Below are 26,045 nucleotides of genomic sequence, written 5' to 3'. Positions count from 1 at the left end.
TGAGGTCTCTCTCCCTTGGATGTACCTGAGTGAGCCTTGGGAAAGGCCCTCCAGACATGACTGTGAGAGCTGTAATTAATGCCCTGCTCTGAGCAGTCCTGAGTCATTCCCTGTTCCCTCCTGCTCCCAGCAGGGAAGGGATGAGAGGGCATTGCCCCCAGGCAATGGGTTTGGGGCTTGCCATGAGAAAGAAGGGTTTATGTGCTTCCCTAGAGGTGTGATGCCCTCTCATGCTGTCCCTTGCTGCCCTGGCCAGAGCTGGTGCTGCTGTCCCTGTTTGCTGAGCTGCTTTCCCTGCCTGCTCTGCACCTTGGCTTTGTGTGTGCCTGCACATACATTGACATATCACAAACAGCTACAGGAATGGGTCACACAGAGCCAGGATTGCTGCCTCCACCCCCCAGTGACAGTTTGGTGTCAATGCACACCAGACTGCCACCAAAGGGAGGGGGAACAGGGCTGAGAGCTTAACTACTGGCCAAAGATACACTCTCACCATGAGGAAATGTACTGGCTGCTGAGGCTGACTGTGGGAAAAATTGCTGCTATTTCAGATTTCAAGGTGTGAGGAAATTCTTACTTTACCTAGTGCTAATTTGTAAATTGTAACCACATGAGTGTGGCTGTTGCAATTCAGGAATGGCATATACAGCACTCTCGATGGATGCTATGCATTTCATTTCAACCACATAACCTGCCTTGGGCTGGTTTTTAACATATCCCTTTTGAGCTGAAATCTTTTTATGGAGGTCTCTTTAATTTTGGGTGGCCTGCATGGATTGTAGCAACCCAGCACAGTAGGGATGGGTAAGAGGAGAGACTGTTATTTCTGAATTTCCTTGTCTTTGAAGACTGAGGTTAGATACTTTGTTCTTCTGGCTGAAGTGGAAGCCTATGGTTTAATTTTTCTTGAATATGTTTATGTATTTCAAGTCTGTGCTTTCCCATAAGTGGTTTGCTGGCCTTTTAGAGGTTTCATTTCTTAAAAAAAAAAAAAAAAAAAAAAAAAAAAAAAAAAAAAAAATTGGAAGCATCTTTTAGACTCCAGTTGCTTTTGAAATCTCACTGGGAGGAATGGGTTGAGGAAGAGCAGTGGTGCTGCTTAACATGGGAACCTCATCTCACTTGTATGTTCAGGGCAGCTTTTGCTCCAGCCAAGTGCTCTGTTCCAGTGGTCTGGCAGAAACCCAACAACACTGGGCATTTTACTGTCAAGCAAATGTAAAATACAAACAGATTTTGTGCAAGGGGGCCCCAGTAATGCCAGTCACTCCAAACCTTGCTTTTTTGGAGAATGCTTGACCCAGGCAAAAAGGTTTTACCAAACAGATTGAGCCCACCTTCTGTCAAGACAGGGCTCTGCTGTGGGTGCTTTGGGAGCAGCTGCAAAGTGCTGGTTGGAAAATTGGAGCAGTTTTCCTGTAGACTACTGTAAAAAAGGACATGTGAGGTGTCTGCAGCACGAGGGTGCAGGGGATGAGATGTCTGTGTGTGTCTGGTGGTCTGGGCAGAAATGCTGGGAGGTGAGTCTTGTTCTCACTTTTTTTTTTTTTTTTTGAGGTGTTTCAATTCTCTTCCATGTTCATTGCTCTTTACCCCATCCCTCTGCTAAAAAGACACAGAAATTCAGGACCATCACACCAGCATCTGCTTGATTATTGCCTGAGCATCTGTGTCACCCTTGAGAAATCTTATTCTGAGTTGAACATGTTTGTATAAACCCTCACAGCTCTGGACCAACTGTCTGCTGCTGCCAGACAGTCTCAGCCACTCTGCATCTGTCCTTGCCTTGTGTGAGGAGAGCTCCTTTGGAATTAAATAAAATTGAAGGGGGTTGTTCCATTCTGTGTGACAGCTCTTAAGTGGGAAATTTCCTTTTCCCTTTCACTTTTTTTAACACTGCATAGTTGTGGTCCTGCTCATCTGGCAACTTCAGCTAAGGCTGCCCAGGATTTTGCTGCATCTCAGAGTGGGGAAGTTGTATTTTTTGTGAGTCAGTTTCAGGAGAGATGAACCTGTTGGTTTGCAGTCCCCAACCTCTTGGAAATGTCTTAACTGCCAAGATTTAAGGAAAGATCTGTGGGAAGAAGTTTCTTACAGAAAGTGATTTTGTTGATCATTTTGCTGCAGTTAGATGGCCTTTGATTCTTTTCTATTAAGGAATGAAACTGAATAAAATTTAGTTATATTTCCTTGGCATTTCCTCTGCAACAGTTCATTTATTATGTATAAATGCAGGGTTATGTGTTCCAGGTAATTTATATAATTACTGTGCCATTAAGTGTGTCTAGTTAGAATCAACAAAATTAGAATATGTGAAATTTCAGTGTCTGCAATAGTGATTGCCTGGTTATATCCTGGATGGGATTCCCTTGTGAGATCCTTCCTTTCTCTTTTTTTTGGTGTGTGTGAACCTTTAACACCAGCATGAGTTGCATTAACACTAAATGATTAAACAGGAAAAATATTTCATTGGAATGACATATATGTAAAACATGACTTCTTTAGTGATGTTATTAGAATATTTAATGTTTTCATTTCCTGGCCTCTGGGAATTTAGCTATGCAGCTTTAACATTGCACTCCAAAGGAAACAGGGAATGTTTTCCCCCTTGTTAATTCACAGAGCTGCTTGCCATGGGGTGTTACTGAGGGCCAAAATTCAATGTCTGAGACGATGCCAGTAATTAAATATACATGAACTGTTGGAGCAACAGAGATTTAAGGCAAAAATCCACCCAAAACATAACCCAGCCCTCTGAAAGCAAGAATATTGGATGGGATATGTCTTAATGCTTCAGGATATAAATCAATATTAAGTTTGGATTTGGGAAGAAGGTTTTTCTGAAGCACATCAGGAGGAATTGCTGTCACTGTTCCACCCTGAGCCTCCCCTGCTCCATCAGGATGCTCTCCCTGCCAGCAGAGATGTTTAGCATGAAATATCAAAGCATCAAAGCTTTGTAAAAGGAAGGGATATATAAAAAGGGGATTCCTCCTTCATTTCCCCACTGTTTCTGGAGCTGTTTGCAGCTCCATTCTGGGTGCTGCTGTAATACCAAGACCTGCTTGGTCAATTGTTGGAACAAATAATCTTTTAGTCTGTTCCAGCCCAGGCCTTTCTGTGATTCTGCAATTGCTATCCATCTGTATTAGGCCATGGTTTCCACCTAGCCAAAAAGCCATAATTAAGGACTGCAGGAGTGCTGGGGGATATCTGTTCCTGGGTGGGAAGCTCTGCTGAACAGTTTAAAAAATAATAATCTGAAATATTTAAAATATCTTTGTCTTTATGGGTTCTATGTGGCCATCAGTCATCATACTGCTTCTGCATGAAATCACTGCACTGGGAATATTTCTCAGTTTTCAGCCAAGGACTATCAGGCAGCCCATGGATGTCCTGAATTCTCCCACACTTCCCTATCAGCAGTTGTTCAAGGCTTGATGGCTCTTCTTTCGTTTATAAAGATTGGAAGCATTGTCAAGCCAGGCTTTCCTGGGGTTTAAACATGCTTTTGGACTGTGTTTTCTTTGGAGTTTTTTGTAGCATTAAATTGTAAAAAACTGGTGGATGAAAGTGGGTTGAATTCCAGCTGGCACAAAAAAAAAAAGAAAAGGCAAACCAAGAACTGTGATTTTTTTTCTTTCATCCAGGATCCTCCCCAGGTACTGTACTGTTTTTGGTTTTAGAGAACAGTATTTTCCTGCAGGGGTTAGAATTGGTTCATTCAGCCCTTAGGCCTTTCTTTGCTCCATAGTGGTTTTTATCAGTTCCAATCTGAGAGCACAGTGCCCTTTTCCTTGTAAGAAAATGTGAAGCTGTAGAGGGAGGGGAAGGAAGAAAAAGAGCAGCAATGTTATTCCTCTCTGAAGTCATCACCTACAGAGCTGGTACCAATGGCATTTTAATAGATGAGGTGCTTCCCATCCAATATTGTGATAGAAATTCATTGTGTGGGGGATCAGGGAAGTTGGGAAATAAAAAGCACAAAAAAGAAAGAAGAAAATACTGATTTAAGCTGTGAAGAAGGGTAAGGGCAAAATGTAATAAATGGGATAGTTAATATTCAGTGATTTAATGGGGTCCTGTCAACCTTGTCTAAGAACTCTTGGATTCTAATAAAAAGAATTCAGACATGTTGGGTATAAACCAGCTGGTCTTCATAAAGCTCTTGTCCAGCCACATTGTAGTCAAGGGTTTTTTAAGATGTTTGCTTGATTGTACATTCAGTTTTTCTATTTGTTTTTAGAAAAGGGTTTGAATGATATGGGATTGATCTCAGGAAATTAGGGTGACACATCAGTTTTGGGGCAACAATTTGCTTTTCTATGTGGGTGCTTTGCTTCTGTGGAGAATAATAGATCAAGCTTCAACATCTGAGCAATTGCCTGAGTTTATTATTTAGCTGTGCTGGTTTCTGTGTATGAAATCTCCATTTTCCCACAGATTCAGCTTGTGGAGGCAGCTTTGGGGAAAGAAATTACTTCAGAGCTTCGAAGAAACAAAAAGTGCAACTTTAACAAATTTCATCTTGGCCAAAAGCATTTAATACCAAGAATATTATAAATGCTTTCTGTTGGAATTGCTCCCTTTGGGCTGCTCATCTGGGAGCAATTCAGGCATTTGCTTCTGACCTTACCCCCTTCCTGGAGATCTGAGCACTTTGCTCATGAGAGTGCAGGACAAGGCAAGGAGCGGCTGGCAGAGCTGTTGTTTTCCAAAGGAAATGAAGTCATGTCACTTTTGGTTGGAATTACAGCCTCTGCAATGTCTTCAGAAAAGGTGACACTCCTCAGAAAGGAAAAACAGCTGATGGGAGGTCCTTGAAGGTGCCTTGAACATTTGTGTGCTTTCTTCTCTGCCAGCAGTGCAGGCTGCCTGTAGCTTTATGTGAGTTGGTAATTTTATCACTTTATCTGTTTGTTTTCTGGTGGATGGCAAATACATCCCTTGGGATTAATTCACCAAGGTTACACCTGAAGGAGCAGGACACAGAGCTGTGAAATCCCCAGGGCATGGGAAAGGTGGCCCTTGGTGTCCCTACAAACTGCGGTGTGTGATGTGGTCCCACTTCACCTTATCCTGCACAATCTGCATTTTCGTGTTATTCTTTGTGAGGATTGTGGTCCTGGCAGAGAGGGACTGAGGCTGCACACCCAGGCAGGGGCCTGTTGGATGGGTTTCCACCTGCAGGGCTCTGTTGTTTCTGCACTGTTCTAAGTCATGAGAGGGTTTAAAAACCTTTCAGCCTCAGCAGTGATGTGCAAACAGAGCTGGAGCCAAGGCTGGCAGCTTTGGGAGCTGTCAGGAGCTTTTGGTATCTGCAGCAGGTCCTTGCTTCTGCTGCAGCAAAGTGCTCCTTGGGACTGTTCTGGAGGCTGGGACTCACTGGGGAGAGCTTTTTGTTCTGCTGGAGATAACCACACTGCTGTGCCCCCAGCCTATTCTAGTGATCAGCTGCCTTTTGTTCTTGTTATTTTCTCCTTTTTCTTCCCCCATATGGAAAGTTTCAGTGCTAGTGGAGCACGACAGTTTTATGTACTTGCTTTTTGGAGCTAATAAAAACTTCCAATATTCTTCTCCTGAGCCCACAGCAGCCAGGCAGCATGGTGCAGCTCCTGGAAGGGGCTGAGTGTGTGATGGTGCATCTGGGATGTTGGAGTTTGGATGTTTGGGTCTGTTAGTCCTCAACTTGCTCCAGATCTACCAGGTTTCTTTTGCATTTTCAATGAGACCTTGGCCTTTTGATGCAAAGCCTTTGCACACCCCGTGACCTGTGCAGGGGGCACCTTCTGCAGCTCATCCCTTGTGAAGGCTCAGGAAAAGTTAACAGACCTGTTTATCCACTTTTTGCTCAATTTTTTACTTCTTCCTGCCTTTCCTGTTCTTACCCAGCCACTCAGCCTATGGGGGAGAAAAAAAACACAACAGGTTTCCTTGCAATATTGGTTTGAATGTTCTGGAAAACAGGAATCATGAGTCATTGGTCCTAAATTAACATTTGTGTGTGAGGCTGAAATGACATGCAAGAGATGGGTCACCTCTGGAGACAGGAAGAGTGTGGTAACGTGCTCCCAACTCTCAAGGCTACAGTTCAGCTCTTCCGTTTATAAAATCCTCATTGGGAGGCTTGTAAACACCTCTGTGTGCATTAGCCTCACTCTTGAATCCAGGGTTTCAGCCTGGGAACAGCTTATAAAAACAAACACCCCTCTTCTGTGGCTCTCCCACTTTAAAGTTTCTTTACATGTCCTTGGAGCTTGCAGAGATCAGCAGTTCTGGAGGAATTTGTTCAGCCAGGTTCCTTTTACAAAGTGTAAACACAAGCCACGGGGCTGAGATGGATTTCTGGATTTTGAGTCTTGAGGGTCTGGTTCTGAGCTACTTGCAGGCAGTAGGAAAAATGGGTTTATCTGCATTTCTTACTTGCAGGCAGTAGGAAAAATGGGTTTATCTGCATTTCGTAGGGATTTTTTGTCACTTGAAAGACACTGGGGTTTCATTTTTTTCCCCCTCCCTTTTTCCTTTCCACCTTTGCTAGACTCTGCCTTCCTGGACCATCATCTCGTCCTCTCCAGTCACCTGGGGGCTGAGAGCTCCTTTAATCCTCAGATTGGCATAACCATCTGTGTAAATGTCCTCATCTGCACATGCTGTGGAGCCAGAAGAGATTATTCCAGCCAGCCTTAATTGCCTCCAGTGGCAAGGAGGTCTGTAAGGGTCCCCTCCTGATTTCTGAAGGGATATTTTGGCCAGGCAAGGTCTCTCTCACTAATTCAGTCTTCCCTTTGCTCAGGTACTGTGTTCTATTTTTAGGCACTGCTGGCTTCAGCTTTCTTTTTTCTTTTTGACAGAACCAAAATAGAACAATATTTATGCATCATTTGGGTCCATCCTGAGGTGTGTTGTTGTTGGTTTTTGTGGTGTTTGGTTTTTTGTAGTGCTTGATCGTTGTCATTTTTGTAATCAGCATTAAACTGAAGGATGCTGATTTTATCAAGCCTTGGAGTTCTAACTGGTTGATATTGTTTAAGAAGCCAAAAAAAGCCTCAGAACCTACCTAGGTTAAAAACAAATATCCTAAGTGAAGATGAAATTCCTCCTTTACTGAAATGTGGTTTAGAAAAATATTTCACCACTACAAAGCCTTTCAAGAGCTTGACCTTGGATTGTTAATCTTAAAACTATGCAGTGCAGATGAGGTTTTTCTTTTCTAGAGAGGGAAGAAATGCCATGTTTCTCAAAAGACCTCCCTAGAATTAAAGGAAACAAAACCAAAACCCAGAGTGGATGATAAATGGAGTACAGCCTAATCGAGGAGTTACAAGAATTTCATGCCATCAGAATCAGCTTTATTTTGTTAATTTGCCTTTTTTTTTTCCTTGCTGTCCCATTACTCTTGTTGCAATTTGCTATCTGTCAATGTACACATGCTAGTAAGTGCTTTAATTCTGTGTGAGAAGCTGCAGCCTTGCAAGTTGAAATGCTCCATATTTAGCCTCTGCTCATGTGCCTCTTACCCAGATTTCATCCAGGCTGCTCAGCTTGGGTGGGCTGACCCCTCTGAGCATTTGGGACAGTCCAGTCCCAGAAAAGAACTGCTGGGGTGCCAATTTCACATCTGCTGCCACACAGCCCTGTGGCTGGGTCAGGTTGGATCCCTTTGGACAAAGAGCTCTGCCCAGCCTCTCAGGAGCAGACATGGTCACTTGCTCAGGCCGTTCAAGGGACAGGAAAATGCCACTTTGGATGCTGGAGCTGGCTTTGGGGGCTCAGCTGGGTTACAGCTGAAACTGCCTTGGCTGCTCTGAGCTGGTGGAGGGGCTGGGTGTGCCACTGGCTGGCCACGTGCAGGGGAGAGTTCTGCATCCAAAATGCAGTTTGGGGTGGGTGGTTTCAGCCATCCAAGGAAAACCAGACAGCTCTTGGTCAGGCCAGGAGCTCTCCCTGCTTTGTCTCTGGACACTGGGCCATTGCTGCACGCTATTGGCAGCACAAACCCACCTTCATCTCTCCTGCTGTTCTTGTTTTGGTAATCTGCTCTTCCTAAATACACTTTCTATGATTATATTTTTGCTCCCCAGCTCTCTTGAAACTGGGGGAGTAGCACAGGGGCTGCCTGCACTCCTGGGCACAGGGTGAACAGGATGTGTGGGATATCTGTGCCTTAAACAAAGGGCTAATGGAGAAATGGAGCTGAAAGCAGCCACGAGCAGACTGGCAGGAGGAGGGTGATCAGTAGGAAAAACAAAAGATTTTGAAGGCAGGGCATGAAATGGGGGAGAGCTGGCTGCCATGGCATGGCTGTGCATTTGGGAGAAGGAAGATGCTGTGTCCCTAATCCACCCTGGGAGGGTGGTGTGGGGCTGGGGGGCCTTGGAGGGGCCCAAGGAGAAGAGTGTGGGGCACCTTGGCAGGGGTCTGAGCAGGTGTGAGTAGGGTCTGCAATCCCCAGAGACCTGCCAGCCACTGGGCTTTGAAATGTCCTTCCTGAGGCTGGCAAAGAGAGAGGTTTGAGCAGTATTGTTCTGGGTTTCAATTAAAAAGACCTGTATTTCTATAAATACTTTTTTTCAGTGGGGTCAGTATTTGTTAAGGCTCTTGCTGATGGTGAAAATTGGAGGTGACTTATTTCTAGAGCATTTAGTCTTCTACTGGCCAGAGCTGAGGCAGGAAGCAGGGCTTGTCCCAGCATTTGCCACTGGCAGTTCCCAGATTTTACCCCGTTAAACATCATTTCCAGTTACTTGTTACAAAAGGATGAGGAAATTTCTGTGTATTTTATTCTCCAGTTTTTCTTCCTCCCTTTTTGAGAACTGTTTTGCAGGACTGAGTTTCTGTGGAAAAATGTGCTGGGTTTTTAGTAGCTTACAAAGCACAAACAGTGTGACACCAGAATTGTGGTGTGGGACACCAGGGGTGGCTTGATGCTCTTGCCTTTGTGTAAGGATGTCATGGGAATGTGACACTTGGCTATGAGAAGGTTGATGTATAACAGGGAAGAGTTAATTTCTAATGAAGGGGAAGACTTTGAGGGGAAGGGAAGAGAATTCCTATTACAGAACAAGTGGTAGAACTTCAGCTCCTGCAGAAAACAGGCAACCAATAGAGAGGTAAAGAGAAGAGTTAAAACATTGCAGCTGCAATTGGAAAAGCTGTGTTTGCTGGGGAGTCTTAGGTTAGAAGATGCCCTAAAAAAATAAATGAGAAACAGAAAAAGGAAACCTGAAAAATGGTTTTTTCTTCCCATCTATCCTGTGCCAGATCCCAGTTTGATTTCTGTGTGCACCTGCAACCCAGTTCAGGCTGAGAAAGATATGAGTAGGCAAAGGTCTGCTGGAATGGAAACATTAAGAAATTAGAATTTTTATATTATACAGAATTATTTGGAAGATTGGTTTTAAGTTTTTTAATGTGCAAATGCAGTTCTGAATATATATGAGGTGTTGTACATCTATATTGACTGTTTCCTCTATATTATTTCCTGTTGGTAATGCTCAAGACCTTGTTAAAATGGGGTTTATTGCAATGCTTGTTCAAACATTTATAATCATCCATTTCAAAATGAAGCATCAAATGGCAGTTTCACATTGAGTGTTACAGAATCTATGTTTGAAGGCTTTTCTGTGGTTTACTGGGATTTTTCCCCCTCTACTTAAAGCCCAGTGCAGCCCCTGCCTTTGTTCTCCTGGCTTGCTCACTCATTACTGTTTGCATCTCCAGGTTATAACAAAACAGTCAAATGCTGTGGTCATTCCTCTCTGAAACCTTTAATGAGCTTATCAGGAAAGAACTATAAATATGTATCTTGTACTTCTTGTAGAGGGAGATGCTTCCTCAGGCCATGAATAATGAGGTTGGCCCACTTAAGCTAATTACAGACTGTCTCACTATTCCAAATACCCTCTGGGTAACATTGTTAGGACTCTCTTTCCAGGTTAATGGCTTCTCTGTAGCCTGAATATTACCTTGGCCTTTACTACCCCGGTCAGAAATGCACTGTATGGGACATTTGCCATGCCAATTTGGGACTTGTGTTTTGCTAAAAGCTTCATCTTTCCTCCTCCCTGAATGATGAATCAGAGGGACAGGGCAGAGCTTGTCTGGATCAGGCTCTTTGGAGTCCATCCCTCAGTTCAGCAGTGCAACTGTAAATGCTTCTGTGAGACTCTGTTGAGTGGCAAGGTGGAAGACAGCAAGTCCTAAATGTCCCTGGTAAATCTGATCGTTTGTGCTGCTGCCATGATTACCTTTCAAATCTGTTCAGTGTTGTCTAGCAAACTTAACTCACCCTCTCATCTTCAGGAAAACAAATGTACCAGTTATTGCCTACTAGAAAGTGTGAGCTGAGCTCTGTGTTTTTTTTCCTTTTCAGTGGGCTTGCTGTGATTTTGTTTTGACAGATTGAGCTGTGTTTCACTTTGCTTTCATTTTTCACCCTGTCAGAAGAATTTTTAGTGCATTTTTTTTTCCCTTCCCCAGCCTCTTGCTGTCTGTATGGATCAGTGCACTGAAGCAGTGACTCCCTCTCCCCTGCATTGCTGGCTTGCAGCTCCTCGTGCCACAGAGGCCTGAGCTGAACCTCCCCCATGGGAAGCTTGGGTCAAACCTTGGCCATCTCAGTGGGCAGCAGAGCTGCTAGGGGCAGGTGAGCCTCCAAGTGGGAATGTCTCAGGCAGTCTGAAAGTTTTCTTTATTTTTCACTTGTCTTGTGCTGTGTTTCCCCTGAGGAGCAGCGTGCCCTGGGCTGGATCAGCTCCTGGGCTCGGGGTGGGGAGGATGCAGGACTGTGGCTGTCCCCAGCTGCACAGGGTGCTTTGCTGAAGCTGTGTGTGAGGGTTTAGGGGTTCAGCTTCCCCTGCTGCCCCTTCATGAGCCCCTCAGCAGTCACTGTGGAAGCTCTGGAAGCTTCATGCCCATGTCCTGCAGTGTTGCCATGTTAGAGGAAAGCTGCTGTGCAACAACCAGAATAATTAGAAAATGGGAGGGCTCACACCAAACTCACTTCAATACTGCCAGGCCTGAACTGAGCTGGTGCTGAGAAGTTCAGTGGTGAGTGAGTGACTGAGCAGCACTGGTTGAAGCCAGGGGAAGCTGAAGTCAGGTTTAACTGTGCCATGGCAGCAGTCTCTGAACAGAGCCCTGCAGAATGGACTGTGATCAATGGAAATCTCTTGGGGAGGCTGCAGCCCCTGCCCTGGGGACCCTCTGCTCCAAGGGGAGCAGCACAGGAGCATGAGCTGCTGCTGGCACTGCAGCATGTGTGCTGCTGGAAAACAAGGTGCCAGATCCCTGCTGCACTCAGGGCAGTCTGGTGTCATACCCACCTCAGACACATCTTGGCTTGCTCTGTTTTGTGTTTGTGCAGGGCATGCACGTGGAGCTTTCCCTCCCCAGGCTCCTGGTCCCTGTGCTGCCCACAGCAGCAGGTATGGCTGGCTCCTGTGGGTCCCTGCAGTGGGGCTGGGGCTGCAGTGACACTTTGCTCCCCTGGCTCTCACTGCCTTGGGATGTGTTCTCCAGAGACCAGATACTGCTGCTCTGCCTGCAGGGAGCTGAAATGACTGTGTTCATCTATCAAATTCTTAAGTACTTTTTTCTTTTTCCTCTTCTGAGCTTGGATTTCTTTTTTTGGCTGCAGTTTCCCTTGTTTTATGGGCTGTATGTGCCACTCTTGCCTGCTTAATAGTTCATTTCTTGAGAAGTTCAGTCGCAATGCAGTGATCAGCAGGTCTGACTTTATTGTGAATTCTTCCAAATTCTCCCTCAGTGTCTAGCAGTGTACTTAGGACAAGCAGAGATTTATTTGCATAACTGGTCAAGCAGAGGTTAGTGTGAAATAAAATACATGCATGTGCTTCTCTCAGCCTCCCCCAGTGCAAGGTCAAGGCTGGCTTATTTTTCCTGAGTCCTCCCATTGTCAGAACCTCTCAGGGATCTGGGCTCTGGTCCACTTGCTGTCAGTAGTAGTTTACTTTGCTTCTCAGTAAATTGTCCAAGTTTGCAAACCTCCCCCAAGGCTATCGTATGACAGCATCCTGCACGTGATGGGTCTGGTAGCAGGAAAAAAAATCTATTTTCTTGTAGCCCAGACATACAGCCCTTTCAATTATGTATGAGTGAAGTGCTCAAAGGATGCAAAACCCTTGAAGTTGGCTCAGGTGTCTTTTCTCCCCCCATTCTCCACCCTCCCTGGTGCTTTGTCATGGTGCTGGGGTGAATTTGCCATTCACTGGGTGAAACAGAGGGAGGGAACGATCTGGAGAAACCCAACCAGGGCTAAACCAAGATAACATTTCTGGCTGTGCTGGTCCTTGAGGCACAGCCTCTGCCAGATGGAGTATTTGGAGAAGTACTGCCATGCACTTGTCCTCCTCTGGGGTTCTTCCTGAAGCATTTCCTGCTGCTGTTCCTGGGGACAGAACTGTGGAATGGGAGGACACATGTTCTGACAACCTCTGGCCTTTCTTCCTGGACAAAATGAAGTCTTGAAGCAAGGCAGTTCAGTGCCCAAGTGATACAGAGCTCTCTGAATGGCTGTGGGCCAGTTCAGGTTTTGCCACAAGTCCTGACCCTGGGGGGAGCCCAGGCAATTCCCCTCTCAGATATCCCTAAAATACACCTGGATCTGTGCTTTGGGCAGGGCCTGAGGACAGGCTGAAGGGAGGAACTCACCTCCTAGAAGGTCTGTCCCTTCAGAAGGTGGATGATTATTGGCATGTGCCTCTCATGCCCTTTCTGGTCCTCTCCTGCCTCCATAAGAAGTAACCAGAACTGTCCTCAGGCAGTGGGGTGATGCTGGACAAGGGACTTGTCAACTACATGCAAGGGCCAGTGTTCACAGTCTATGTGTCCACAGCTTTCCAGTCCCAAAACTCTCTGGGTTTGAGAGATTTGCTACTGGGATTCCCTTCCCTGATGGCTGGAGAGGGATATGAGATGAAAGGAAGGTAGTGATAACAGTGGAAAATGGTTTTTCCACTCCTTCCCTTTGAATGTAGAATGCTTCATTCTGCCTGGAGTTTAGCTACAGGTTACATTAAAAATGTTTGTTGAGGCTGAAAGTAGTTATACTGGTAGCTTAAAATAAATAAAGGCAGTGACTTGAGACAGTGAGATAGGAGACAGTGGCAGCAGGGTTGTAACTGATTTATTTATTGCAGCCTTGAGAGCAAGAAATATTACAGAGGACAAAACCCCTGTAATGTTTATATAAGGCTGTAAGAAATTGATTACAGCTCAGGTATGTTTTGTTGCATGCTGCTGGGAGGAATCATAAAATCATGCAACAAAGTTTTGAACTTGGTGTTATTGCTGTTCTGCTCAAAAGCCTCATTTGCCACAATGAAAACCTTTCATTTGTTCTTTTTGCTAATTCCAGCTGTGTTGGCTTCCACCTTCTAAGAGTTGGTGCTTGCAGGATTGAGCTCTTTCAGGCTGCAGTCCTCTGGGGGTGAATTGTTTCTTCTATTCTCAGCCATTTAAAACAAACAAACAAAATCTCAGGATTTTGAGGAAGTGTTTCCCCACAGATGTGTTTGCTTTTAGTTATTATTTGTAAGTTATTATTTGTAACTTGTATTATTTGTCCTCTTCTGTCATACTAAGAACTTTGCAAAGGCTTTCCTAATGCTCTCCCCAGTTTATCCCACCTAATCCCATTCTCCCTCTGAGCCATGCAGGACTTGATGCACCAAGCATCTCTGGGAGAGGGCAGCTTTCCTGCAGCCTTCTGCCCTGCTGGGACCAAGCCCTTCACTTGCATCCTTGTCCTGGAGGATGTTGGGGGTCCTCAGCAGTGGCTTGAGCCCCTGGCCACCCCCTTCATGCAGTTTCAGAGCGAGTCTAAGCAATAGATCTTGTAAAGACTCATTTGGGGTTTGGCATTTACGGTGCTCTACAGCCAGAAATCCATCTCTCCTCTCGCTGTCCTTTCGCTTGCCCAAGGCAGTGTGCAATAAATCTCTGTCTCTGAGCATCCATAAGCTTCCCCTGGTAAATGAAGTTACTTTCACCTGTTTATGTTCTGATATTCTTTCAGGGAATGTGCATTAAATTGTTTTTCAGGTGTATCTCCTCTAAATAAATGGCATCTTGTGTCGCTTCAGGAACTGCAAGGAGCAGTGGAATGAAAGCCATAAAAATAAAATGTATGCATTGCTGGTGTCCAGCAAGACTAGAGACTAAAGCTGACAATAAAAGAGACACAGGAGTGCTGTCTTCCTGCCTGCCACTTCACAGGGTCTGTGGTCTCTGCAGGTGTGGGGGAGCAGCCTGGGTTGCTCATGGTGATGCTGAGTGATTTGGGGCAGGGATTTCCTGGCAGTTACCCTGGATTTGAGTTCATCCCTGAAAACACTCTGCACACAGTGCCTTGCCCCTGTTTTTGTGGATAACTTGGAGCTGCCTGTAATGCTGGTTTGGCCTTTGCTTGGCAGAGGTTTGTGTGCAGAGCAGACAAGGTGGTTTGAGGGTATGAAGCCCACCTGGTGTTTGGCAGTGCTGTTTGAGGTGAGGGAGGGTGAGAGGGGGCTGAGTGTGCTGACAGACTGTTCCAGCACAGGTAAAACAGATTTGATCCAAACTTGTTAGTCAACAGCTGAGTTCATGTGTTGCTGCAGCTGTTCTTAGCACACCTCTGCCCATGTCCTCATGTTACTTCAAGGAGAAAAGTCTGGCAAGCTGGACACAGGATTACTGAGCTGCACAGAAGCAGCTCTAAAATTGTTAACCTGCTAATTTTAAGCCATTGAATTACTCTGTCACTGGCATCAATGAAAGCAGCACTTGCCACTTATCTCCTGGTATATGCCTATGATTGAGCAGTAGAGAGAGGGATTTAAATTGTCATTTCTAGCTTCACTGATGATCTGACACTCTCTGAGCAATCATCCCACCAGATCTCAGAAGATGGAAGTGCAAATCCCACTCAGTCTGTTTGAACCAAGAAGGAAAGTCAATGGAAGCACATCTGAAATAGCTGCAACCACGGGGAGAGGATTAAATAATACAGCCCTCAGACAAAAGGATTCAGTTGTGTTTATTTTGACATTAAGAGAATGAAGTTGAATAGGAATGTGTGTAGCATTGTTTTCAGCATGTCCAGCATTTTGAGGTGTAGTTTTGTGTGAAAATGAGGTGCAGTCTCTGGTTGCAGAATCTTAAATATGATTATACTTTTTTTGAAACTTCTCAAACAATAGAGGTGGTGCTTTTGGGAGGACTGAAATGTTCACAAATGATTCTCTATAAAACTGGATTTCATTTTGATACTAGAAAAACTGCCTTGACATTTTTTACTATTGTTATTGCTTTTATTATTATTTTACTGTTAAGTGCTGAGTATCTTTGGGCCTTCAGTGACTAGAAGGAACTGTAAGAGATTGAGTACATCTGATACTTCCTATGTACAAGATCCAAGCATGGATTTGAGTGCCTGGCTTCTCTAGTAAGGATCTTGATTCATGTAATGTAAACTTAGAACAACAAAATTAGATTCAGATGCTCCCTTCTTTTTCTTCTTTTTTTTTTTTTTTTTTAGTCCCTGTTGCAGTCCTAAGCCATATGATTTACTGTGGAATATAGTTGAATTGCTTGTTTTATCTCATAAAACAAATAGGCCTTTGTTGCTCTTTTGGACTGATGTTTCCCTTAGCTTGCAGTTGTGGCTTAGCTATACCCTTCCTTCTCTCTTGGACTTTTTAATTTTTCTCACACCATGCACAGAGCTTGAGTTTGGCCTTCTCTGCTGGCTGATGAAATTGGCTTTGCCATGCCATAGGAGCCTGCTGCCTAGGCAGCGGAGATACACTGATAAACCCTTTGCTTTTGTGTTAGAATTGGTGTTTTGTTTTGATACGGTGTGTATCATTTCCCATTTGAAACTGCTGTTATTGTATGCTTGGAAAAACCCTCTTACTTGGCATTGGCAAAGGAAGCAGAGTTTAAAAAGAAAGAAAAAAAAAACCCACTTTAATTTAATAAGCAGTATTTCAGGGCTCCTTTTGTTACGTGCTACCTTTTGAACTCTGCAGAGCAGCATGCAGATCTAATCCTCACCAGCGTCACGGCTTGGGCTGCACAAGTAAACACTTTAAATGGGAGGAAGCACCTGCGCATCGCTATTGTCTCTCTTCTCCCATTAGCAAAACCTCGGGGCTGACTCTGCTCCAGCCAAACCCTCCCGGCAGTGGGAATCCACAGGCAGAGAGCAAAGCTCCCTGCCCTGGGCTGGAGCAGTGGGAGCACCTCGGGGACAGCTGGCCATGGAGGGGAGCGTGGGGCTGCGTGCGGACCCCCGCGCACGGCCGGGGTACCGGGCCCATCGCCTCGGCACCGGGGCATGCAGGGATCACAGGAGCCACCAAGGTGGGTCTGGGCAAGGTGTGCTCTGCCTGGGACTGTTCTGGGGCTGGGGAGGCTGCTGGACCTTGAGAGCCACAGTGCTCCCAACACAACGTTCTGGAATTATCGCTCTTGTCCCACTCGTTTGTGTAACCGAGTGCTTGGCGTGATTGCTTTCCCATGGAGTTTGTGTTTTTACACCATTCCTTATTGAGGGGCTGGTGAAGTGTGTTATGGGCATAGATATAACCTGCAGCAAGCTTACAAGACAAAGTTTAAAGCTGAAAAATCTGGTTGAATAGAAGACTGCTAAAGGCCAAAAATCTCTTTAATTTACCCAAGACAGGTTGGGAAGTGACCTACCAGTACCCAATAGAAGTAATAGTATAAAACTTCTTTTGAGCTAGGAAACCAAAACATTAAAAAGTTCATTGATTTGAAGCTAAGTTTGATTAAATTCAACTTAGAAAATACTAGGATGGGTCTTTTGTTCCCATTGCTGTGTTAATGTTGTGGTTTGTGCCTAGGGAGATAGTGGGAAGCATAGGATTCACAGGATAAAGTGCTTAGTGTGATATAGGAAATCTTGTTAAAGTTGCATCACTTTGGGATTTTTAGGTTTTCAGTCTCTATGAGACATTTTGTGGTGGTGTCGTACCTGGGGAGCTGGAACTACATCTTAATTTATTGAATGTTCATTTATTGACATTTGAAATGCCTTTGATAAGATGTTAGTAATTATTTTATTAATCCTTCTAACATCGGTTTCCATTTAGGAGAAATTGTCTTTGTGCCCTCTAGTGGAAAAACTATTTACTTGAAAGCTTCTAAATTGGGTGAAGTTTTTGCAAACAAAGGTGGAACATGTGAGAAAAGACACAGAGAAGCAGACCAAGGCTGGAGAGATGAAGGGTTGCAAGGGGTGGACGTGCTCTGTGCTTCCTCTGCTTCAGTCCTCCCAAAACTGTAAGGGTGATGACATGCACAGGCTTTGTCAAATACAGAAGATATTACCCAATATTCACATCAGCTGGACTTGGTGAAATTATTCTAGGTACAATTATGAGGAAAATCCAGTCTCAGCAAGCTCTGGACACTGGTCAATCATTCGTAATTGGCATCAATGTTCTCCAGGGATGTGGTGGAGAAGGAAGAGCAAAGCCAAGCCCACTCTGGACCTTTAAAGGGAGGAGAAGGAAAGACCCAGAAAATGAAAGATCAAGGAATATGACATGGTTCCTTAAAATAGTTCCAGAGCACTTTATTCACAGCAGAGAGGAGGATAAGATTAAAAAAAAAATTAATCTGACTTAAAAACAAATAGGTGAATCTGTCCAGCTTCCCGTTGGGGTAACTCATTAATGTGTGAGAAGGGCTGCTGATGTGACTGAGGCTTAGGAGCAGGATTTGGATCATCCTGGTGAACAGCAAAACCAGCAGGACTACAGGAGCAGGAAAGAGGAGGGTGCAGAGGTGGCTCTGAGGGAGCAGGAGCTGGATGTCCGAGTGCAGCAGCCAGGGTGGAATTGGATGGTGGGGCCTGTTGTGCATGGCCAGCCCAAACAAACCAACACCCTCCTGAGGTTTTAGAAAAAGACTCAAACCTCTCTCTGAGTCATCCTTACAGAAGCTCTGTGTGTAAGGCAGGGCTGGAAATCCCTTCCTGCTGCACCATGGGGAGCTGGGCATTGCAGGGCTGGGGGAGAACGGTCATGGTGGTAAGTCTGCAGGTGAACCACAGAGGTGGGAGGCTCAGCAGATGAGGCTGGAGAGGGAATACTGAAGGAGCTGTATTTGGAAATATAAGCCTGAGTGCAAGCAACACATTTTCTGATGCATAAAAGATTTCTGTAAAAAGGATGATCATTAGCTCTTAGTTGCCACTGGAGAAAAATACCTTGATTTGCCTGAAAAATATATTCAAGGTGCAGATTGGAGAAGAGTTTCTTACTAGGAGGTAATGAAGCGAGAGCAAAAGAAATTGTGAATCTGCTTGGCTGGAGGGTTTGCAGAGCAGTTAAAGCAGTGCCTCTTGCTGATGGTGTGATTTCTCCCCCTCTGTTGCCCTCTGTCCATCCGCCCACTACACAGGGTCTATTTCACACATTACCCTTCCAAGCTGGACTTTTTATTTCTGTTGCTAGAGTTGGTTTCAGGGGCCAGGGGTCAAAACCAGTAGCAGTGTAGTAGGCTATTGCATGGCTTTGGGATATAAATTCTGCTCTCAGTGCAGTCATGAAAACTTCAAGCAGGGATGTAGATCACAAGAAGCTGCTGCTGTCCCATATATCTTCCCTCCTCTGTTTCATTCTGGAGCTGCTCATTCGGGATGCTGTGAGAGCAACAGATGTGAACGTGATGGAGTCCCCACACCCCCCTCCCATCACTGTCATCCTCCCTTTCCTCGTTCTGGACTGTCATTCTTGTTTATTTTGGTTTGAATTACAATTGCAAACTGCCTCTTGCAATGTTGTTTGTGTGCTGTGTGTCGTGAGTCACTGTTTGTGTTTGCTGACGTTCCCGTTGCCCATCCTCTCCCTCTCTCACAGCCACAGTTCCCCTCCCAGGATCCTGGAGCCTCTTCTGTTCTGAGTCTTCAGCACTCCTGTGAGTGCAGGGAAAAGCAAGCTGTCAGGGAAGATCCAGAATTAGCCTTTTTTTTTTTAAATTTTCCTTTGTTATAGCTTTCTTCTGGCATTTTGTAAGGGTCCTTGTTCAAATCAAAAGATTCCTTGGAGATTCCTTCCCTGAGATCTCTGTGCTCAATTAGTCTCTTCTCGTATTTCTACCAGACAGTGAGATCAATACTGCATTTTCTGGCTTTCAGATTTCAGGAAGGAGGGGGGAAATCATGTGAAAAAGAGTTTTGAAGTTACTGAGGTGCACATGTGCAATTCCAGCACCTGCCATCACAGTGGAGGTGTTAATCCCTTCACCTCCTTTATCACTGGGGTGGAGACTTCAGCATCCTGCTCAAGATCCTAAGTTTGGACCAACAGGGGCTGACCACACTGGCCTCTGAGAGGGGCTGTGGGTGCTCTGGATGGATGGAAGAGACTTTCCATGCCCTCATGGCCTTGGGTCATCCCTTGTGCTTCTTCTTGCTCCTTGTAAAGTGCCATCATTGCCAGCCAAGGAAGTCCTACAGCTCTGTGCCTGGGAAATCTGAATGGTAATGGCTTGCAAGTCACTCTGTGGAATTATCAAGGAGAAAGAGACAATTCCTTTGTGTCAGCTTAATGGAGCTTCAGCTCACCGAGCTCCACGTGGGAGAATTAACAGTGGGTCTTGAGTCTCTCTCAGGTTGTCCAGAAGCTCAGCAAATGTTTGATTGTAAATCTACTGTAAAATAGCTGCAAGATTCCTGTGCCTCAATTAGCAGCCTTGGTAGAGAGCAGGCAGATTTTCAGGTAAAAAAATGTCCATTTTGACTCTTTAACTGTTCTCAGGTGGCCTTTGGAATGTAAATGTTTTACTCTATTTGTAATGCAAAACCTTTTAATTATCTCCAATTCATAAATCCTTAGTTTGTTTCTTCACTGCCTGTAAGAGAATGCTCATCTTTTAAGTGGGTGGTAATCAGTGTCAGAGGAAATGGGGAATAGATGGTGTGTTTTCAATGGTGTCAGTTCCAGAACAGGAATGTATAATTTAAGTCACTTAGATTTAATCATCCTTTAAACACTGAGTCCCAGCCTCTGCTGCTTGTCTCCCAGGAAGCTGACAGCTTTTTAATGCCACTATGGCAACACTGGAAAGTTCCTTAAACTGCTCTAGGCTGTGATGTGGCTCTGTACCACATGTTTTGGTGCATCATGGCTGGTTCTCTGAGCCTGGATGCAGCTGGGTGCAGGGGTTGGTTGGGCTCTGCTTCACCCCCTCCAGCCTCAATTTTGGAAGTTTCAGCTGTTTTACCTTTTTATGGAGCTGTAACAGCTGTTGTAAGTACCACAGCAAATGTAACAGCTGCTGAGGGTGGGATTATGGATCTGGGGAGTGTGTATAACAGCTAAACATATTCTAGTAATTCAGCAGGTTGAAAAATAAAGCAGATCAAGCTGTGTTCATCAGCTCTGGAGCTGCGTGGTGAGGATGTTTCCTGATGGAGTGGAGTTGTGCTGGTTCAGCCTGGGTTCCAATGCCTGGAAGTGTGAGGCTTTGACCTCATGCATTTCAGCAAGGAGACTGGGCAATGTGGGGTGCAGCAGGTCCTGATCCTGCCTGGGGAGCAGAGCAGCAGTGCCCTCGGTGCTTGTGGGACCCCAGCACTTGTGACCATTGTGTGTGGGGCTGCTGACATGCCTACAAGACACTTGCTATTCACTTCAGTGCCAGTGTGCAAGATTTCAACCTGCACATGTAAATGCATACATAAATACATGTGCATATATGTAAGGGAGACTGCAGGCACTTTAAAAAGCAGCTGAGAAACCCTGTTTGGGATTGAGAGGAATAGTGGATTTGTCTTTCCAAACAAGCTGTGGGTCTGCTGGTAGATAAAACTAGCACTGGGAGATAAAAGAAACAGTGGGAAGAATTCCACTGATTGATGAATGGAAAAAGATATTTGCTTTTACAAATAAACTTTAGGTTTGCTGATAAATGAAATTAGACATTGAAAGATTAAAGAAACAATGAAGAAGAAAAACTCCTAAATTCCATAAAAATTAAAAACTAAAAGGGTGGGTTATACATTAGAGGGAAATCTCTGGTATCAGGTGTATCAGGAAGTCTGAACCTCTCAAGTGCCTCAGCCAATGGGGAAAGAGAGAAGGGAAATGCAGCTGGGAAATTGGGATAAAAAGGAGGCTGCATCCTCCAAAAATTTGAGAGATCCCAGGGGAATGCCCCATGGCCTCTCCTTTTATTCGATTAAAGCAAAAGGACTCCTCTGTCTCCTTTTTGGACACAAACCCCTGGTGTTTGTGGATTAATTTTCCTAACAGGATCATGTGGGATTCTGGCCCCTGGCTGCCTCCCCTCTGCCTGCTCCCTTGGCAGTCTGGCTGCAGATAAAATAATTTAATGCAATTCTTGCTCCCAGCAACTGGTTGATGGCATTAATGGAGTGAGTGGAATTTCACTCATAAAAAAAAATACATCTGGGCTGCTGGGGAGTGAGCCCCACAGTCAGAAAGGGTCAGTGGGTTCAGAACTGGTCTGGCAATTGCCAGTTGAGATGGCATTAGAGCTGACTGGGCATCCACGTGGGCAATAGGTAGCTTTTGTTGTGCCTAGCAGTCAAATGGTAGAGTCTTAAATTAGAATAGTCTTAAATTAGAAGCTGCCACTTCTACTTAGAATGAAACTTGCATTTCCCTGCATGTATGAAACAGGAGCGTTGCAGCGGATTTGCCAAGGAGCCCATTAGTGCTCGCTGAGAGCGAGGAGGGGCAGTGGGAAGGAACATCCTGATGAGCTGGGGTGAGGAGGTGATGTGGGGACACAGAGAGCTCGGGGGACACGGGGACACGGAGTGCTGGGAGCCACCTTCTGCTGCAGGGAGCATCCGGCTGTGGCTGCAGGAGCGGCAAACTCGGGGAGCGGCGCTGCTGGCACCCAGGGGGGGAGGAGGAGGAGGAGGAGTATTGGAATATGACCAATACAGCTGGACAGGACGTGCCTTGGCTTGTCTGGCCCTTGGTGCTCAACCAAATAGCGGCACTGTGGTGTTTCACCCCAGAGACACTTTTGGCAGCTGGGCACATGGAGAAAAGTCCAGGCCTGCAGGAGCTCTGGTGACTGTGGGATGGAGCCTCCTCCCTTAAGAGGGTCTGCTCCTCAGGTTTACCTCTGGCAGAGAAGCTTTAAGGCAATGGTGAAGGAAAGGAGTTGGTTCTGATGGAGGGTTTGGATCAGAGCTTTATTCTGGCCCACAGGCCTCTGAACCCAGCAACTCCTCCAACAGAACTCCCTGATCGCGTGGGTGCTGCTCCTTTTAACCCCGGGGAGAGGGCAGGAAAGGGGTAGGGAGCCACCAACCAGGTACAGGAGAGGAGGTCTCAAGGGACAAAGGACACCTGGATGGCCCAATGCCCCCCCAGGGGCAGAGGGCATCCTTTGAATCTGCCAATCACCCAACACCCTTCTGGAATGCCAGGACTGACTGACAGTGCTCAGGAGGGGTTGGGGAGGGGAAAGGAGAGGTGACTGACACACCTGGGAGGGAATCTACAGGGGAGGGACCTGGGTTTTGGGGTAAACCTTGAAACCATACCACAACAGAGGAGGTCTCCAAACTGCCTCTCCCAGGGTCCTGCAGCTTTGGAGGTAGTTCAGATGTGGAGCAGGAGATGGTGGAGGAGCTTGGGTCCTTCCCTGCCTGCAGCCACCAAGTGAATCAGCCACAGAGGAGGGAAGAGCTGCTGCTGACCCCGCTGCCCTGGGGCTCAGGGGTCTCAGGTCAAGCAGGGTAGGAGGGTGGCAAGTTCAGCCTGAGCTGTGGAAAGGATTAGGGTTCCCCACACTAAAGCCATCCTGGATGGGGACAAGAGACCCTCTGTGACCCTCTCTGGTGCCATGGGAGTGACCCATGTCCATCAGAGCACACCTCAGGTTTCTGTCTTGAGGGACCTGCTGGAGGTGTGGTGTAAAAATCTGGTGGAGAGGGGCATAGGGGTTTATTTTTAATTAGTATTCCTTAATTTTAGTAGAGCTTGTCTTCCTGGAGTGGCTCAGAGTTGGCAGGTGCCACCAGGCTATGCTGCTTTGGCTTTCAGTGGCAGTTTCATCTCAAAAATTGGGGGATCTGTAGGGTTTGGGGGAGAAGATCTTAGAGTGTAACATGGAGCCTGTTGTCTGTGCCTTTAGACCTCTCCAGGTTGTATTTAATTTTTAATTTTATTATTTGAAAGATAGAGCACTCTGTAGTGACAGGAGGAACTAAAGGTATAATTGGGGGTTTGTTCTGTTCATGTCACCTTGCTTCATATTGCTGAAGGAGTGGTAGAAAGCACATAATTTCCTTGAATTTATTCACTACTCAGAATTACTCACAGCATAAATTTCTGGGGGGAAAAAAACCCAAGCAAACAACTTAGATGTTCTTGTAATTTGTGAGATAAGCTCAAAAAGAAAAAAAGAAGCATTTAGCTTACTTAGTGCTCACTCCCCCTGAGACTTAAAGCAACAGTAACTGTTGAAGGGTTCTTTGCTTTAGGATTTTCCCAGTTTTGTAATGTAAAGGTTCATTTTTCTTGTTCCCTGGGCAAAAAGATGATCTAAAAGCCTTTTCCTTAATAAAAGTGCATGTTTCTTCTTTATCGCATGACTCCAGGAGCTGAGGGTTTTTTTAGGAAAACGATCAGATATGTGTGAAAATCATCAGTGTTGGCAGCATTGAAGTCGTTGAGGACAAGTTCAGTGCTGTATTTGCTCAGAACTGAGTGCATTGGGACCAGGGAGGTTGCAGCAGCGTGGCATGCTGAACAGCCTGGCTGTTTGAAAGCTCCTGCTGCAAGTGCCTGTGATGATATTTTGAAGTTTATTTTCTGCTGCACTTGATAAAACTTTGTTCACTGCACTGTTTGACTTTAAAAGGCAAAATCCTGGAGAAGTGCAAGTGGCTTCCTCAGGGAAACATGGATTTTGCTCTTGGCAAGCTGTTGATGTCAAAGCTGTAAGTGGAGGTGTGCTGTGCACCTTTGCTGTGCAGGGTGCTTGGAGGTTCCTCATTTACTGGTGACATGTGACTGTCCAGTTGGGTGTCTTGAGCTGTACTGTGGTCCCAAAAACAAGTCCTTGTGCAGGAGGAGGCCAGAGCCATCCTGATGGTGGCTGGTGTGGCCTCTCAGGCTGCTTTGCTGGGTGTTTGTACAGGAAGACCCAGTTTCAGCTGACTATCTTTGAATTTATGATTTTGTGAGCTGGACATTGAGCTCTCCCTGCTTCATGGTAAAGCATGAGGCTGCCAGGTCCTTTCCTGGTGTCACCATATCCCCCATGCCCAACATCACCTCCCAGCTGTGCTCTGTGGTGACAGTGACCCCTGGGGAAGGTGTGTGGCTCCTGCTCAGGGTTAACCCACACCTGCACCACTCCATCCTCCTCTTGCCTTGTCAGGTAGTTTAACCTGTGCTAAATTTCAGAGTAGAGTGAACCAGTCTCATTCCACAGCTCCTGTGAGCACCAGGAGAGACCTGGAGAAAGAGGAGGGCAGGACCACACCTGTGTTAGCTGTGCTCATGCTGACAGCTTCTGTCTGTATTTCTGTGTTACCCAGGGACTGGGAATCCTGGACTTGAGTCCTCTGCTCTCAGTGTGACTGAGCTGCTTCTGCTCCTCCTGAGACACAGCTCAATTCAAAGGGCATATTTACAGGTTTGGAAGACCTGGGGAAATGGCAGATATGCTAAAAATATCTAATTTACAAGGCAGATATGCTAAAAATACCTAATTTACAAGGCAGATATGCTAAAAAAGGGGATTTCTGTGGCTGGACATGCACATCAGCATGCCAGCTCAGCCCCAGCTGGCTGGGGGGATGTCAGGCACTGCACAGGCACTCAGGGGAGCCCTGGTCCCCATCCCAGCTGTCTGGCCAGTTTGGCACTGGTGTCTTGCATGGATAGCACATTTATGAGAAGTTGGCTGGTGTAGGATTTTCACCTGAGGTGCAGCATGGACGTGTTGTGGGGATCTTGCTGTGCAGTGGGCACAGAGATCCCTGCACCTGGGAGAGCAGAGGCTGCTCAGCCAGCTGTGGGTTTGTGTGCTGCTGACATAAGGAGGCTCTGTGGAAACTGGATCAGATTCTGATGCAAGATTTCTGGCAACCTTCGACCCGGTAGCCCCTGAGTCAAATGTGCATTCCAGCTGTGGGGAAGCAGCCTGCCTTTTTCATCCTTCTGCCCATTTTCCTTTCTGATCTGTAAGGTTTCACATCTCAACTCCAGAAGCTTTAGTTCTATTGCTGGCACTGTTTGGATGCTAGAGGAGACTTTTTTTGGCAGTCATTTGAGAGCTGTTCCTTATTTGCCCGAGTTCTGGGTTTACAGTGATGCAAGCAGCGTGATACTATTTAGCAGCTCTAATAGAGGTCAAGGTGCTGTTGTCTTAGGTATTGTAAAAATGCCTTGTAAAAGGCTGTACATTATCCAAAAGGGCTACAGGGAAGGCAAGCACAAGAAGGAATAAACCAGGCCCTCACAGCTGCTCCTTATACATGTGAAGCTGAGGCACAACCAAACGTGCAGGTGTGTTTTGTCAGCACCTGAAATGGGACCCAGCTCCCCTGAGTTTTGCTCTAAATGACTTTTTCCATATGGGTTGATTCAGAGTTAGTTGCTAAAACAAGCTAAGGCTGTGTGCTCTTTGCTCATTGCTTTATCCCCCTTTTAAATGCTTTGAAAGGGAGCCTGGGTAAAGCTCATCCACTGCTGGGACATCCCTAATCTGCTTTCAGGGAAGATTTTTTTCCCTGAAACCTGGCCAGGGAGGAGGTGGGAGCATGCTCAGTGTCCCAGGTATGAAGCAGAGGCCGCACCCTCTGCCAGCAGCTCATCAGTCTCAGCCTGGGGATCCCAAACCTGAGCGAGGCAGGGGCAGGAGGCAGCAGGTAAGGAATGCTGAGCACTGCTTGCACTGAACCTGGGCAGGCCTTGTCTTCTTCCTAAGGAGCTAGGAGGAGGCTTGGGTAAGAGTGAGTGAGTCTGGGAAGAGTTTCTGAAGGTGCATCCCCCAGGCAGCTGCTGCAGCTCTTT

General features: G+C 45.9%; 1 protein-coding gene across 24 annotated transcripts in view; it reads left to right on the top strand.

Moving 5' to 3' along the window:
• MAGI1 (membrane associated guanylate kinase, WW and PDZ domain containing 1) overlaps positions 1–26,045 on the top strand; it is a 337,188-nt gene that overhangs the window by 29,767 nt on the left and 281,376 nt on the right. Inside the window, exon 1 of one of the 24 annotated variants that reach the window (XM_059856748.1) lies at positions 16,231–16,368. The exons of the other annotated variants lie outside the window; for them this stretch is intronic. Coding sequence (XP_059712731.1) covers positions 16,266–16,368 — 103 coding nt within the window. The 5' untranslated portion in view covers positions 16,231–16,265. Of the gene's footprint in view, positions 1–16,230; positions 16,369–26,045 lie in introns of those variants that run through there. 24 annotated transcript variants of the gene reach the window in all.

Source organism: Haemorhous mexicanus, chromosome 11, assembly GCF_027477595.1.
Source record: "Haemorhous mexicanus isolate bHaeMex1 chromosome 11, bHaeMex1.pri, whole genome shotgun sequence".
NCBI classification, from domain to species: Eukaryota; Metazoa; Chordata; class Aves; order Passeriformes; family Fringillidae; genus Haemorhous; species Haemorhous mexicanus.
This window is presented reverse-complemented; position numbering and strand designations above follow the sequence as displayed.